The 15,458-nt window shown below is 49.0% G+C and overlaps 1 protein-coding gene across 1 annotated transcript in view; it reads left to right on the top strand.

The window, feature by feature from the left end:
* The window catches only part of FAM20C (FAM20C golgi associated secretory pathway kinase), a 67,779-nt gene that overhangs the window by 3,294 nt on the left and 49,027 nt on the right, over nt 1-15,458 (top strand). Inside the window, exon 2 of the mRNA XM_077316172.1 lies at nt 8,310-8,488. Coding sequence (XP_077172287.1) covers nt 8,310-8,488 — 179 coding nt within the window. The remainder of the gene's footprint in view (nt 1-8,309; nt 8,489-15,458) is intronic.

Here is a 15,458-nt window from a genome sequence, read left to right as displayed (position 1 = left end):
GTTCTTTTTCTCCCTGCCCCTAAGAAAGGGCAGAGGTTCTCCCTAAGACACTGTCCCCTGGGGCACAAATTGAATGTGGAAGGTCTTCCCAAAAAATTTTCTGTTTTAACTTCTTGGTGGCAGCGAGAGTGACAGAAAAGCAGGCAGATTCTCTGATTCCACCAGATAACTTCGATCGGAATCTCTCCCCCCTCTGAAAAAGGAGGGGAATATTTTTTATTCCTAGGGAACCTCACTGGGGTGAAAAGGTGTGAAAAGGTGAGAGGTGGGCATTTGCCTATCTCCCCCCCCTCCAATAAGACAAGACCCTTAAAAAAAAAAAAAGATTCTTTAAACAGGGTTTGTAGGGCCCGCCTTTAAAAACCATTTCTTTGATTCAGCCAAGGCAGAGAGCCAGGAGAGATTTTTAAAAGACAAGCCCCCCATCTCCTCCCCTCCCCTCCTACGGATGAAATTCCGCCCCGCCCCCCCCCCTCAAAAAAAGCCAAATTAAATTTAAAAATCAGACTGGTCCAAATGATTGGCCATTTCTCATTTCATGCCCACACAAACTGAGGTTGTACGCCCTGCCTGCATGTGTCTGCTAGCTTTATTTTCATTTTGCAAAAACGGACTGATTTAACTCCTTCTATTAGGATGCTTAGGGCTGATCCTGCATAGTGCAGGGGGTTGGACTAGATGGCCTGTATGGACCCTTCCAACTCTATGATTCTATGATTCTATTTTTTTTAAAAAGGGAAAAACTCTGGGCTTTCCAGACCCCAAAGGCTGAATTCGAGATCCCAAAGGGTTCCTATTGTTTTCTTGGGAGCTTGTTGGGGTGTGGGGATCCTTCTCCTGCCCAGTACGTCTCCCCAGGAAGGGGTCTCCTTCCCCTAAAGAGGGGAGAGAAGATGGGATCCTTTTTACGATTGCGTCAGAGAAGCTGCCTAAAAAAGGGCATTCTGATATTAAAATTTGGGGCAGGGGGTGACCTCCCAGCACTTTCAATTGGCTTTGGGAGAGATTGTATACAGGCAGGACTGAACAGGTGTGCTTTGGAGGGGTGGGACAGCCCCACCCCTGTTTTCTGGTTGCAGGTGTTTAAAGGGTCTAAGCATTAAGGGGAGGGAGGCTTAAACGATGGAGAAATGCAGAATTTTTCAGTGAGGGGCCTTCTTTCTCAAAACCTTTTGGAGAGCCAGGGTGGTCTTGTGGTTAAGGTCAGGCCTGGTCAGATCTGGAGAACTGGGTTGGATTCCCCACATGCAGCCTGCTGGATGACCTTGGGCCAGTCCCAGTTCTCTCAGGGCTCTCTCGGCCCCACTGACCTCGCAAGGTGTCTGTTGTGGGGAGAGGACGGGAAGGCGATTGTCATCCACCCTGAGACTCCTTCAGGCAGAGAAAAGCGGGGTCCAAAGACCAACTCTTCTTCTGAAATAGAGTTGGTGAGGTCCTTATTTAACCCCTTCCGAGAAACCAGAAAAGCTGAATGAGATCTGTACTCCCCCCTAATTTCCCTCCAAAGCCCTCCGAGATGATTCTTCCTTCTGTCCTTAAAGACGCTTGCAAGATGGCCCTAAATATTTTAGACAAGGCATCTGGAGGCTTTTGTGTTTAAAAGGAACTTTGTGCTTTTTTTGGTTTAAAAGGAATTTTCTGAGGCCTGGAATACAAAAAAGCTCAATGCCCACCCCTCCTAAGTTAAATTTCAGTGGTAGGCCAAAAAGAGGACAAGAGGTGGGGGTTATAGCCATCTACGGTCCAAAAAGGCTTCTACCCCTTTAAGGGGATAATTTTACCTGGCATGGCTTCTCCTACCACTGTGCTCCAAAGAACATTTTATTTGGATATTTATACCTCACTTCCCTCCCAAGCAGGGAACTCACAGCGTCCCAAAAACCCTCCCAAGCAGGGAACTCACAGCGTCCCACAAACCCATTCTCCTCTCCACAACCCTGTCAACCAGGTTAGGCTGAGAGCAGCTTTCGTGGAAAGGGTCGGGATTTGAACCTAGGTCTCTGGTTATAACACCATGCTAGACAGCTTTGTTGAGGGGCTGCAGGGCCTTGAACTCTGAATTTGTCTCCCAAAAAGCTGGGGAACTTTCCACCCTCTCCTCTCAAAACTGAACAAGCTACCCTTCCAAAGAAATCAGACTTTTTAAAAGGGGGGAGATCCAAATATTCCTTATTTTGATCATACCAGGGTCCCTCATTTTCTGCAAAAAAAATTTGGAGCTTGGTTTTTGTCGTTTGTTTTTGTTGTCTGCTGTTTGCTACAAGCTAGTTTTGATTTGCTTGCTTCGTGTATCTGCCCATTTTCTCCCCATGGGGGGACCCAGAATGGCTCGCCCCCTTCTCTTCTCCATGGCATGATCATAACCACCTCCCTGTGAGGTAGGTGAGGCTGAGAGCTTGTGACTGGCCCAAGGTCACTCCGGAAGCTTTCATGGCAAACCGGGGATTCGAATCCAGAACTCTGCAGTTCCTAGTCTGACACTAGATGGGAATCTTCAAGCAAAGGTTGGATACACACTTTTCTTGGATGCTTTAGGATGCTTAGGGCTGATCCTGCATTGAGCAGGGTGTTGGACTAGATGGCCTCTATGGCCCCTTCCAACTCTATGATTCTATGATTCTATGAATCCTGATTTGGGAGCCATGCTCGGCATCTAAGAAAGAGCTACCGGCTGGCATTGTCTGTGAATGTGTCATAACTTGTGCTGACCTATAACAACCTAGATTTCCATTTGTATTATTGCAGGTGTTTAATTATTTGTAAACCGCCTTGACTCCCCCAGGGAAGGGCGGTGTATAAATTCAAGAATAAATAGAAATAAATAAAATAACTAAATGCAGAGGGACAGCCCCCCTGCCACTCTTAGCCAGGTTCGAATCCCTGGTTTGCCCCCGGCTTGTCGGGTGATATTGGGAACTAGGAAAGCTGTTCTGAGGATCTTCCGCCCATAAGAGTTCAGAAATGAGTCCTGAGAGGTGATCGAGAATTCTTGCCTGCTCATTCCTAGAAAGCTGGGTTCCTGTTCTCTTTGGAGCACCTTGAACAGATCTTAGCCTGTCCTTTCAAAGAATTGGAGGGCCCCCTAGAGGACCCCGGTGAACTTCCACGGGTTCCGGGGCCCCCTTCCGGTTTGAGAAATACCAACCCCGAGAAAAGGGAGGATAGCATTTCAGGAGGCTGCAGTAATGAAAACTGCAAGAGGCAGGAAAGCAATAATCTAAACACTGGGGAGATGACAAGTTCATATCTGGCCCAGGAGACCAGGGTGGTATCAGTCAGGGGCCTAGAGGGGCAGCTACTCTGTGCCCCATGCCCGAAGGCACCTGGACCCACCCTCCACCCATGGTACAACAAAACATTGGCTCCAAATTTAATCTGGACGAAGGCCTTCCCTGGGATAATAGCCAGCATGGTGCAGTGGTTAGATTTTTCGGTGAAGTCAAATCCTTTCTGTGCCCTGGAAGCTTGGGTCGGTCGCACACTCTCAGCCTCACCTACCCCACAGGGTCGCTACGAGGTTAAAACAGGGGGAGGGGGTTGTGTTCAGCCGCTTTGGGGTCCCCGCAGAGGAGAAAATGGGTGTCTGAACAAAATAAGTCGATTGAATCAAATCAGTGCAAAAGAAGATGCTGGCTGGAATTTGCTCAGAGCACCTTATTTCTCTGGAAGTAGAGTGGGTAGCTAAGGGGAGCGTGGCCTTCTCGGTGGTTGCCCCTCCAGCAAAACTCATTTTACAAGTACCTTGAGTAGATTCTCCTGCTGTTGTTTTAGGCATTTGTTTGGTGCAACAGAAGGTGGCTACACTTTGTTGTCGCTGAGTGTTTGTGTTCGTTTTTATTCATAACTGATGTTGTATATCGTTTGCCTTCTGCCTTGAAACTCAGGGGGAAGTACACAAAGCCAATCGAAATCAATAGGATGTTGCATCTAATAAGCAATGTAATAGGACTAGGTATTGTGGAAGTCATCTCGGAGTTACTAGAAGGGCAGATCAGGTTTTTGAGGTCTTTCCTGCCTTGAGTGGGGTGACGTGTCCCTTATTGCTTAGAAAACCAGGTGACTGATTCTGCAGGGGTGCCTGGCTCTGTCTGATCCAGTTACAGGGATCAGTGCCTTAGTGACTTCTAGACTGGACTACTGCAATTGGGGCTACCCTTGAAGACTGTCGGGAAGCTTCAGCTAGCGCAAAATGCCGCAGCCAAGTATTGTAATCACATGACCCCAATATTGCTGAAATTACACTGCTGAGCCCAGTTTGAGATGTAGGTTCTGACCTTTAAAGCCCTACATGACTTGGGACAGGACAACCAAAGGATTGTCTTCCTCCTTATGTTCTTGCCCAGAAGTTAATATTGCAGGGAGAATCCTTCCAGATTGTCCCATCAACACAAGAAGCTTGTCTGGTAGGTGCATGAGGCAGGGCCTTTTCAGTGGTAACCCCACGGTTATGGAACAACCTCCACAGCGTGGTGTGCCTGCCCCACCCTCACTAAGTCTTCAAGTGTCAACTGAAGACAGTTTAATTGATGGCGTCGGGTTCATTTTAGTTCTTCTGCCCACCAGAAGTTGAAGATTCCTGGCTGTTGAATTAGTGGTTTTATCTCATGTATCGTGTTTTGTCCCCAACTGTAAATCAACCCTGTAAGGTAGAAAGATGGCGAATCGGTGTTTTTTAACATATAGGATGGCCGTGGAGCGGAACAGATAAAAAGACATGTGTGTGTTGCTCCTACCAAACATCAAAGGTCGCTTGGGATGGGTTGTTTAAATTGGGGAGATTTTTAATATCCCCCGCAAGTCATTTCTTTTTTCAACTTTTGAGGTTGCAGCCTGATACGTTGCAGCCCTTTAGGGTCTGCCTTAATTTTCCAAAGCAGGCGGAGGGATGCTTTGAACAGGAATGGCTGACTTGGGGAGGAAAGAACCCCACACCCTCTTTCCTGACAGTCTAGCACTGAAGTGTTAAATACCGTCTCCCAACATGTGTCATGCTCTGGTTTCCTATTCTGTCTTCTGTCTCCCGTTCTAAAGAAGGGATTTGTGCAGGCAGAAGGGTGTAAATTTTCTGTGATTCTACCACTCCAGGCTTCCAAGGAAACATCTCCCTGAACCTAGAAAGATACTATCTCACAGTTCTCTCAGAGCTCTGTCAGCCATGCCTACCTCACAGGGTTTCTATTGTGGGGAGAGGAAGGGTAGGCCATTGTAAGCCGCTTTGAGACATGTGCAACCTGCTGGGTGACCTTGGGCCAGTCACGGTTCTCTCAGAGCTCTCTCAGCCTCCCCTCCCTCACAGGGTGTCTGTGGTGGAGAGAGGAAGGGTAGGTGATTGTAAGCCGCTCTGAGACTCCTTCGGGTAGAGAAAAGCAAGGTGTCAACCTCCCTAGTTGTCAACCTCCAGGTGGGGCCTGGGCTTCTCCCAGAATCACTGCTGACTTCCCCCGTCCCCCCTGCAAAAACAAAACAAAACCTCCTAATATTTCCCAATTCCACTATGGTAGCCATACATACTGATATTACCCCATGAAGTACTATTAGTATAAATATTGACTAAGACCGATAGAAGCAGGATTTGCCTGTCTTTCCTGTGGCTCTCTCTCTCCCCCCCCCCCCGGCTTCCTCTATTTGTTTTTCCGCAGAAGACCGGTTCCTTCTTAATGCCGACATGCCCAATTGCACACAAGCACACACAAGCACGCAGTGCAAAAAAAAAATTTTTTTTTGACGCTGCACAAATTATCTCCCACTGCACACTCGAGCTGCCGCCCACGCTCCATGCTCCCGTCCCTGAGTCATGAAAGAAAAAGGTTCTGTTTTGTTTCTCAGATCTCGCATAAGAGCCCTGTTTATCTGCTCTCCCGGGCACCTGAGAAATGTGGATCTGCCTCCCCTGTTTGGACCCCGCTGGGGCTGGGCCACTGAAGAAATCGAATGCTTGCCCCACGACACCTTTGCACCGCAGAGCGATTGGGCTTAGTTTTCCCCTGTTGTGTCTGTAGCTTTCTATTAGAAACTGGCAAGTCGGGGAAATATCTGAATGTATGAGTCGCCTACTTTCACTCCCCAGTGGGCTTGACCCTACCTTTCTTGGTTTCGAACACTTTAACCCAGCCCTTTTCAACCTTTTGAAGCCCCTGGAATAATTTCTCAGGCTCCGAGGAGCCCCGGAAGTGAGGTCAGTTGGCCACGCCCCTGTGCCACACCCCCAGAAGTGACATCACTTCCGTACTTTGATAGACAGGAACGAGAAGGACCGAGACAGAGACAGTAAGTGGTTTATGGCAGGAGTGGGAGGGCAGGCTCCGCCCCCTGCCTGGCACAGAAACCACAATAGCTCATTCATGTATAGGAGGAGTCCATTAAGACAAGAAGAGAAAGGCCGCAGATGCCCTCTGGAGTTCGTGCAGACCCCTGGGGGTCCCACAAACGCCTGGTTGGGAATCCCTGCTTTAACCTTTCCCTAGAATTGTGTAATAAGGCTACAACTCTGTCACAAGTCCCCGTTCCGCTGTTCTGGCCTGCTTTGGAAAAGGAAGTCAAGCCTTCCGCTACATGGCCACGTCCTTCTGATTCAGTGTCAGTTTCGATTGTGAGCTGGTCGATGGCCAGCGGAACATGACGTATCTTTCCGGGAAGTCCGTCTGTAGTTCCATGTGACTGTTCTGCACAGCTAAGAGAAATGCTGTGAGGATTATAATAAGCACAGTAGCAGATTGCAGGTTTGGTGTGCGGAAGGTCCCCAGTTCAATCCCTGGCATCTCCAGGCGGAAGGTTCTGAATGGAAGATGTTGCGGAAGGACTGGTTTGACTGATGTAGGGAGAAGAAGAGTTCCCTTTTACTGTTTCCCCCCCAATATTTTTAATTACCTTGAGCTCCGTTAAATAAATTTAATTATATTTTTGTGTCCCACAACCTCTTTGATCCCCGTTAGACATGCTAGCAGCCTGACCTGAATGGCCCAGGTTGACCCAATCTGGTCAGATCTCAGATATGAAGCAGGATTGGTCCTAGTTAGTATTGGGATGGGAAGATTGTGTGTGGGGGGGGGGCAGAAGGGATTGTGTTGGTGCTTGGCTCTTGGGGCCCTTTCTTGCATGCCCAGGGAAATGCCAGCCACCAGCTTGGAACCAGAAGGCCAATTTCTTCCTTCCAGACTGGCCAGGGATTCTATTTCTCGGGGAGGGGGGGCATCACCTGGGCATAGAATTAGGCTCACTGTCGGTGGGCAGGTAGTTGTGCAGTATTCTGAAGGGGGTTGGACTCGATGACCATAGATATCCCTTCCAACTCCTTTATTCCCACCAGGGAAGTTGAGGCACGCAATGGCAAACTGCTTCTGAACATCACTGGCCTTGAAAACTCCTTGAGGGGTCGCAGTTGCTTGGCTGTGACTAACAAAGATTTCCTGCTACCACCAGATGGGCCAATGAGGTGACCCAGTCTAGAACAAGCCATGATCCGGTTTCTTTCCCCCAAATTTAGACACCAGTCTCTCTCTTTTTTTTTCTGCCCCCAGGCTTTCAGGTTTTTTATTTCCACAACTGTGTTTTCGGATCATCAAAAGCCTGCTGCCAAGTCTTCGTGGTTTGTGGTAATTTTATCCAAACTGGCCTATGACCAAGGCATTGTGGGAGATATGTAAATAGGGGGCCACCCCGGCTATTCTTGCACTAAGAGGCTCATAAGACAGAAAATATTAGGCGCTACAATGAAATGTCCAGTCCCCGCATCAAGTGTCTTGACCTCTCCAGTGATCTCGAGGGAGGGATGGTGCCTCAGTGGTGCACTGCATTCACATCCACGCATGGGTACGTCACCTCCATGGAGAATGCTGCAAACAGCTAAGGACAACTGGATGAGAGTCCCAGACCCCAAGGAAGTACCCTTGGCCTTGACCAGGACCGAGGCCTTTCCAGCCATCGCCCCCTCATGGCAGAATGAGATCAGGGCCCTGGCGGAACTCACTGAGTTCCGCAGGGCCTGCAAAACAGAGCTCTTCCGCCAGACCTTCAGATGAGACCAGCAGAGATTTTTAAAAAGAGATTTCAAAAGGGTCAAGTTTTCATTGGCAAGTCCTCTTCCTCATAGCCCAGGAGCAAAGTCCCAAAGAAACCAGAAGGCTGTCCCAAAACACAACTGAGGGTTATTTTAACTGTTCTAAGACATAGTTTTTCGACCTGCATAGTGCTTTCTTGGCATCCGCAGGACTTTGGAACCAGTCCCGTCCTTCCTGGCACAAAACGCACTGCTGGCGTTTTCTTGAAATCTAATATCCCGCCGTCTCTCTGCTCTGTTTTCTCTCTGGTAGGCAAAACGAAGGCCACGAGGACGAGGAATTCTTACCCACCGGAGAAGCGGCCATCGATTCCTACCCAAACTGGCTCAAGTTCCACATCGGCGTGAATCGATACGAACTGTACTCCAGACACAACCCGGCGATCGAAGCCTTGCTCCAAGACCTGGCAACGCAGAAAATCACAAGCGTCGGTAGGTTGATCAACATGCCGATCCCAGAGGTGGGGTGCTCGTTTCTCCTTATTGCCGCTCACAACGCTCTTTGTTGTGTTGACCTAAGTGTTACTTCGTTACTTCGTTGCGTTGACCTAAGGAGAGGAATGGGAAGGCGACTGTAAGCCGCTTTGAGCCTCCTTCGGATAGGGAAAAGCGGCATATAAGAACCAACTCTTCTTCTTCTTCTTCTTCTTCTTCTTCTTCTTCTTCTTCTTCTTCTTCTTCTTCTTCTTCTTCTTCTTCTTCTTCTTCTTCTTCTTCTTCTTCTTCTTCTTCTTCAACCTTGGCCCCGCTAAGGTCATAAAGAAGTAAGACTTGCCTTGACAAGGCACAGGGCCTTTGCAGCCCTGGCCCCAGCCTGGTGGTACATTCGCCTTGGTGAGATCAGGACCTTGGACAGTTCTACTGGGCCTGTAAAACAAGAGCTGTTTTGCCAGGTCTATGGACATCTGCATGGCCACAGTTTGGCCACCCCACCATAGGGGATTTGAGGCGAGACTCAGATGGTCTTCTGGTGCCTGCTTCTGTGAAGCAACCAAGGACTTTCTTGGTGGCCTCCCATCCACGTCCTAACCAGGGCTTAGCTTCCAAGCTCTGCGAAGTCTGAGCTATTCTGGTTGCTGATAATTAATTGCTGTCAAGGCAGGACCAGCCTATGGAGGCCCCAGAGAGGTAAACAGAGGTGCTTTTCCATTGCATGCCTCTGCATATCGACCCTGGACTTCTTTGGCATCTCCCACCCAAGTAAGAATCAGGGCCGAACCCTGCTTAGTTCAGCAGTGGAATAGGCTGCCTCAGGAGGTGGTGAGCTCCCCCTCACTGGCAGTCTTCAAGCAGAGGTTGGAGACACACTTTTCTTGGATGCTTTAGGATGCTTAAGGCTGATCCTGTGTTGAGCAGGGGGCGGGACTAGATGGCCTGAATGGCCCCTTCCAATTCTATGATTCTGTGATTAGCTTCCAAGTTCTGATGAAGAAGAAGAGCTGTTTTCCGTAAACCACTTTTTGCTACCTGAAGGTGCCTCCGCAGGGCTTCCAATCGCCTTCCCTTCCTCTCCCCACAACAGACATCCGGTGAGGCAGGTGGGACCTGAGAGAGCTCTGAGAGAACTGCCCTATGAGAACAGCTCCAAGAGAACTGTGTCTGGCTAAAGGTCACCCAGTTGGCCGCATGAGGAGGAGGGGAGAATCAAACTGGATTAGGGGGCAGCACTTTTAACCAGTAGAATAATGACAGGATGGTTCTAACATTTGTCTTCTGGGTTTGGAAGGTGCAGGACTGCAGGCCACAAAATCTGGGCTGCCTTCTACAGCTATTTTTGTAGAAGGTCCCTTCCAACTCTATGATTCTGTGAATCTCCATTCCTTCATACAACCCTATTTCCCTGCAGGGTCAACGATGTGACCTCACTTCCAGGTTTCCTCTGGAAGTGACATCACAACGATGAGTCATCAAAGGTTTTAATGGCCCCAGTCAACCGGTCATGGTTTTCCAGGCCATGCAGCAGCGGCCTGCTAGTTTTAATTCCAGATGTTTTGCCAGTCGCTGTGTCTGGCGTCTCCAGCAGGAAGACACGCCAGATGGGAATCTCTCCGCGTCAAAGTGTGGCGCATGTGTACATTTGCTGGGAAAGAATCCCGAGCTTGCTGGTCTGGATTCCTTGGAGAGGACTTCCTTGTTCAATCCCAGCTTTTCCGTGGCCCTATGTGCTGACCGATAGCTGCACATGAGTGTCAAATTACCCACTGGCAAATGTTCCCCGTTCGCAGTCCAGCTGCCAGGTCTCGAAAGCTGTGAAAGGAAATGTTTGTACTCTTGGACAAAAGTTGCTATAGGAGTGCGAGGTAATATTTATCCAGCATCACGATTTTTCCTTTCCCTCTGCTGCGTGCCCTGCGGTGTAATGCTCAAACAATTAGAGAGAGCCAGGGCTTTCAAGGGGGGGGGGGGATTAAAAAAGGACCAGGTGATTCTTGAAAACTCAAGTCAGAGTTGCTGGGTCGCTGAACATGAGGAGTCCCAGTGCTTGGAATTTTTCTGTCGACAAGCGCAACTCTATGGTGCCTTCTCCCAAGGAACTGTGGGAATTGTAGTTTAGTGAGGAACATTCTACCCGCAGAGCACAGGTTCCCAAGGAGAAACCTGCTCTATAGTGTGGAAAGCTCCATGTATAAGCCTCTGGTTGCAATCCAAAGAACCCTTTCCTGAGAATAAGCCCCCACAGAATAAAAGGGGGCGTATTTCTGAACAGCTTCTTGGGATTGCTCTCTTCGTGTTGTGTGTGTGAGATTTTTAGCCACAGCATCTGGGGTTTAACATCTGTCGCAGGTTCAATCCCCAGGCCCTGTGCCTGTGACCCAGGAGAACAGGTGTCAGTCAGAGTGGACAACACTGACCTTGATGGATAGAGCTGCCAAACTGTACCAAGCAACTCCGTGGAAGGAACTGGGGAACAAGGCCTGGCCTGCCAGCATGTTGGCTTCACTTATTGCTTCTCACCTTTGGTCTAAGATCAAGTGTAGTCACACCTTTCGTGTCCTGGGAGAATGAATTATCTTGGGGTTGGGAGTATTACAGGACGTGAACCGATAGAAAAGGGAGGAAATTGGGGTGTCTGTGAACAGCGAGAGGGGCGAAACCGGCTTGAGCCACTGGCTGCACCCATCTTTGAGGGATGGGCTTGGCTCCAAGCCGGTGGTGGAACTAAAGTTTTACCCCTTCCAGACGGAACGACGACAAGATGGCCGAACTCCGAAAGTCAGTGCGGGCTTCTTCAAGCCATGCGGCCCACAGAAATTCCATCTTTTTGTGGGATGCCAAAAAAGCGCCCAACCCTTTCCCTGTCTCCCTTTTCCGGGCCATGCCAAGTTCCGAGAGCACAAATATGTCCTGAGCATTATTGCCCGTTTGCGCATGAGAGGTGAAGAGCATCTTGCAAGCGCCATTACCTGAAATTAACACGCAAAAATGACCATAATTAGCCATTCCTTGGGTGCAGTTTGAAACCAGCATCTGTAATAATGCCACCTGCGCGAGCCAACGGCTTGCTTAATTAGAAACGCCGCGTGGCGCATCCCGACGAGATGCGGCTTGTTAATGAGCGGAGCCCTTTTCTTCCCTCGAGCCAAAATTAACTGGAGATTTGCCCTTGATTTCCAAGGGAGAAGAGAAGAGAATGCCGCCAGACGTGGTTCCTTCCTCGGCCACCGAATTGCATCCTCCGAGTCAGTTTGTTTCTGAAATCCACGGGGCATTTAACTCTGGGTATGCCTCAGCGTGGGCGGCTCATGCTGGCTTGAGCTCATCCCGTCTCGGAAGCAAGGGTTAGGACTTGGGTGGGAGACCAGGGAAGTCCAGAGCTGCTACACAGAAACAGGTGACAGCAAACCTGCTCTAAAGATCTCTTGCCTTGAAAGCCCTATGGGGCAGGAGCGGGAAAATGGTAGCTCTCTGGATGTCCATGGACTACAATTACCATGAGAGGATGGTGCAGTCATGAGCTGCACTCTGGCTAGGAAAGGTGCTTTCTCTCCTTTTCCACTCAGTCACAGGTGATCTCCCAGGGACTTTCTTGTGAGATCATGCTACGTCTCTTGGAGGCCTTCGTGTGAGATCATGAGAGATCTCTTGGAGACCTTCTTGTATGGTCATCTTGGAGACCTTCTTGTAAGATCATCTTGGAGACCTTCTTGTCAGATCATGAGAGATCTCTTGGAGACCTTCTTGTGAGATCATGAGAGATCTCTTGGAGACCTTCTTGTGAGATCATGTGAGATCTCTTGGAGACCTTCTTGTGAGATCATGCGAGATCTCTTGGAGACCTTCTTGTGAGATCATGCGAGATCTCTTGGAGACCTTCTTGTGAGATTATGAGAGATCTCTTGGAGATCTTCTTGTGAAATCATGTGAGATCTCTTGGAGACCTTCTTGGGACAATCCCCCTTCTTGTTTTAGAATTCTAAAATCATAGAGTTGCAAGGGTCCCTACAGGACATCTAGTCCAATGCAGGGTTAACCAGAAGAATCCAGGAGAATTATCTGTCCAACTGCTGCTTGAAGACCACCGGTGTGGGGGAGCTCACTACGTAGAATGTAGCTTGATGTTTGTATTTCATTCCCGCCCTCTGAAAAAAGAGCTGTGTTTTCTGCAAATCTTCCAATTCTCCTGGGTTGGCAGGAATTGACCCCTTTGCCCTGGGTGGCCTTGTTGGTGGCCCTGTGTGTGTGTGTGTGTGTGTGTGTGTGTGTGTGTGTGGTGTGTGTAAGTGGCAGGGTTAGTAGTGATATAAATTAGTCTGCTGGCTTGAAATCTGTTATAAGGTCTCCACATTGCTCGTCGGTTTTTAGTGTGACTCTTAATTGGTTTTTAATTGTTGTTCTCTGCCAAGTTTTTATATTTGCTAAGTGGGGTTTTCAGCATAATTATGTTTATGGTAGGCGATGATTTGACGCTTTGCGTGAGTCCCCCCCCCCCCAAGCCCGCACTGGCTCCGTCGTGTGGGATGTAAATATTTGGAAATAAATGAAAACAACTTTCCAGCCTGGTGGTAAATGTTGCTGGATGGGTTTGAATTGCACTTCTGCAGAACACAAACGAAAAAAAGATACAACCATATTCACGGTGAGAGTAAATGCTTCACTGAGCATCATTTTTTTAAGGGGAAAGGGGAAAAGAAAAGAAACGGCAGACTTGCTTGATCATAGGAAGGTCCTGGTTGAGATTTGTGATCGTTCAGGGAGAGATTGAATGCATTTAAGCAGTTTTGGAAGCATCCAACTGATATAGTGATGCAGCCCTTCTGCCACTGCCTCTGATTTTCGAGACACCCAATATAAAATAAGAAAAATGAGATGTTTTTTGAGCTGAGACTTGCTACTGTGGTCTCCATGGGTCCTTTCATTGTCTATCTGTAAGTTAACCTTGTAATCCAGGGATTCCCAATCAGGGGTCTGCAAACCACTGGGGAGGGGGGTCCGCAGGAGCTCTAAAGGGGGTCCACGGCCTTTCCCCTCCTACCTTAATGAACTTGCCTCCTCCCCTCACTGTTGTGCACTCCCTGGCCTTGCAGCTCACAAAGCTATGGCATCTGTTAGGCGGCGGCACTGCAAAGAGAGGGCAGGAGCTGGGACGCTTGGGCCTAGTCAAGGCAATTCTGGCAGGAGGATCCCCCCTTTCCCCTCCCTCCCTCCGCCTTCCCATCTCCAGCTGCTGCCATGGCCACCTTTGACCGGGGACTCAGTGGGTAGGCCATGGTTGTAAAAATCAAAGTGTGGGAGTTCATTGTGGCAGTGTACGGGGTGGCCCGGACTGTCTTCTCAGCTCCACCTCTTCTTTATGGTCTTCTCAGCTCCTCCTCTTCTTTATGGTCTTCTCAGCTCCTCCTCTTCTTTATGGTCTCCATGAGGTGAAGCCACCAGAGTGGTAGCAAAGGTGGGAGAAAGGAGCAAAAGGAGAGCAAAGGTGACATGCCACTCCCAAGGGGCGGTGGGGAGGGCGTGGTCAGCTGACCACTTCTGGGGATCCATGAAGTCTGGCCCTGTTTGAGACCCATTTTACGGCCTTGGGGCCGATTTTGTTGGCTAGAACATAACGTTCTTTGGGGATATAAAGTGATCCTGTAGTTTCAAAGTCCCCAGAGTGTTTAGGTTTTTAAAGGCGAGAGCCAAAACCTTGAAACTGATCTCATCCTCAATCTGGAGGTCAAATATGTCCTCCCCACCCTGTGAGGACCTTTGCAGCTGAATTCTGGACCAGTTGAAGCTTCCAGAGCAGGTTTCTCGGGCAATTTTCAGCAGACACGAGATGTCTGGGGACACTATCAGATTTGCAATAACTCTGTGGCAAAACAATAGAGTGAAGTTCTTTTTCCTTCCCAAATCCTAGAGTTGCCCATGATGCCGCTTCTGGTTTTCTCCAGGCGTTGCACACTGGTGCAGACCTCCAGTTTGCGTCTGTCTTCTCTTGCTGCCCTTTCCAACTCGAGCAGGTGAAAAATAAGGTTTGCTGGGAGATGTCAAGCAACAGCCCATCTTTCGCTTGGGAAGTCAAGTCAACGACCCCTGAAATCTCTCAAGACTACCTCGTGGCATCCCGGCATCCATTTTATGTTGCTAGGCAACAACGGACTAGACCAGCGGTGCTCTCTCTGGTTGTCCTGGCAATCCAAAATGGCCGCCGAGATCTCACGAGGTAGTCTCACGAGAATTCCAAAGGAACGATTCTAAGGTTGTTTTCTCTGCCCCGTTTTTGGGGGTTAAGACTTGTCTGCAAATCTGTGAGGGAGGTTGCTAGCTGAGGCAGGTGAGGGGAAAGGGACAGGTGTGCACCTGTCCCTTTTTTCTCACCTGCCTCATCTGGAAACCTCCAGTAGAAAATGGGCGGGGCAGGAAACACTGTTGTGGACTGTCTAGGAATCCCCCCCCCATCTCTATGGCCCTCTTAAGAATCCCAGGATTGGCTGGTTCAAACCTGGCCACGTGTTCTGTTATGAAAACATCCCCCAAAAGTCAGCATTTTGGAAACCGGCGAAGTATGCCATCCTGAGTTTTTACAAACATGGCATTGAGGCAAAAGAATGTAATCAGAGGTTTGACTGGAAGCCAGTGGAAGTAATGCAAAACCACCTGGAGTTTAGCCCAGAAATCCTTCCAGTGTGTGTGTTTTTTTTTTTTATAAACCTGAAACCAGAAGGCAAAAAACGGTAATGAAACCCAAGCTGCTTTCAAGTTCGCCCGTGACTTCTCCTCCAACTTTGGTGGGGAGTCAAGGTGGTCCGTGTGTGCGTTTTGGTTAATCTTTACCCCCGCGATTATGTTCTTTGTTTCAGATGCTCCCAGATTAACGGGAATATTTGCATTTGAAATGCCCCGCAAGCGTTCTGGCTAATCTTTTCCCTGAGTGAAAGCTAGAATGCTGGAGAATTATAAAGTCTTTTTTTTTTCCTGG

This window comes from Paroedura picta, chromosome 17 (genome assembly GCF_049243985.1).
Source record: "Paroedura picta isolate Pp20150507F chromosome 17, Ppicta_v3.0, whole genome shotgun sequence".
NCBI lineage: Eukaryota > Metazoa > Chordata > Lepidosauria > Squamata > Gekkonidae > Paroedura > Paroedura picta.
Note: the sequence above shows the minus strand (reverse complement) of the source record. Positions and strands in the feature narration are given on the sequence as shown.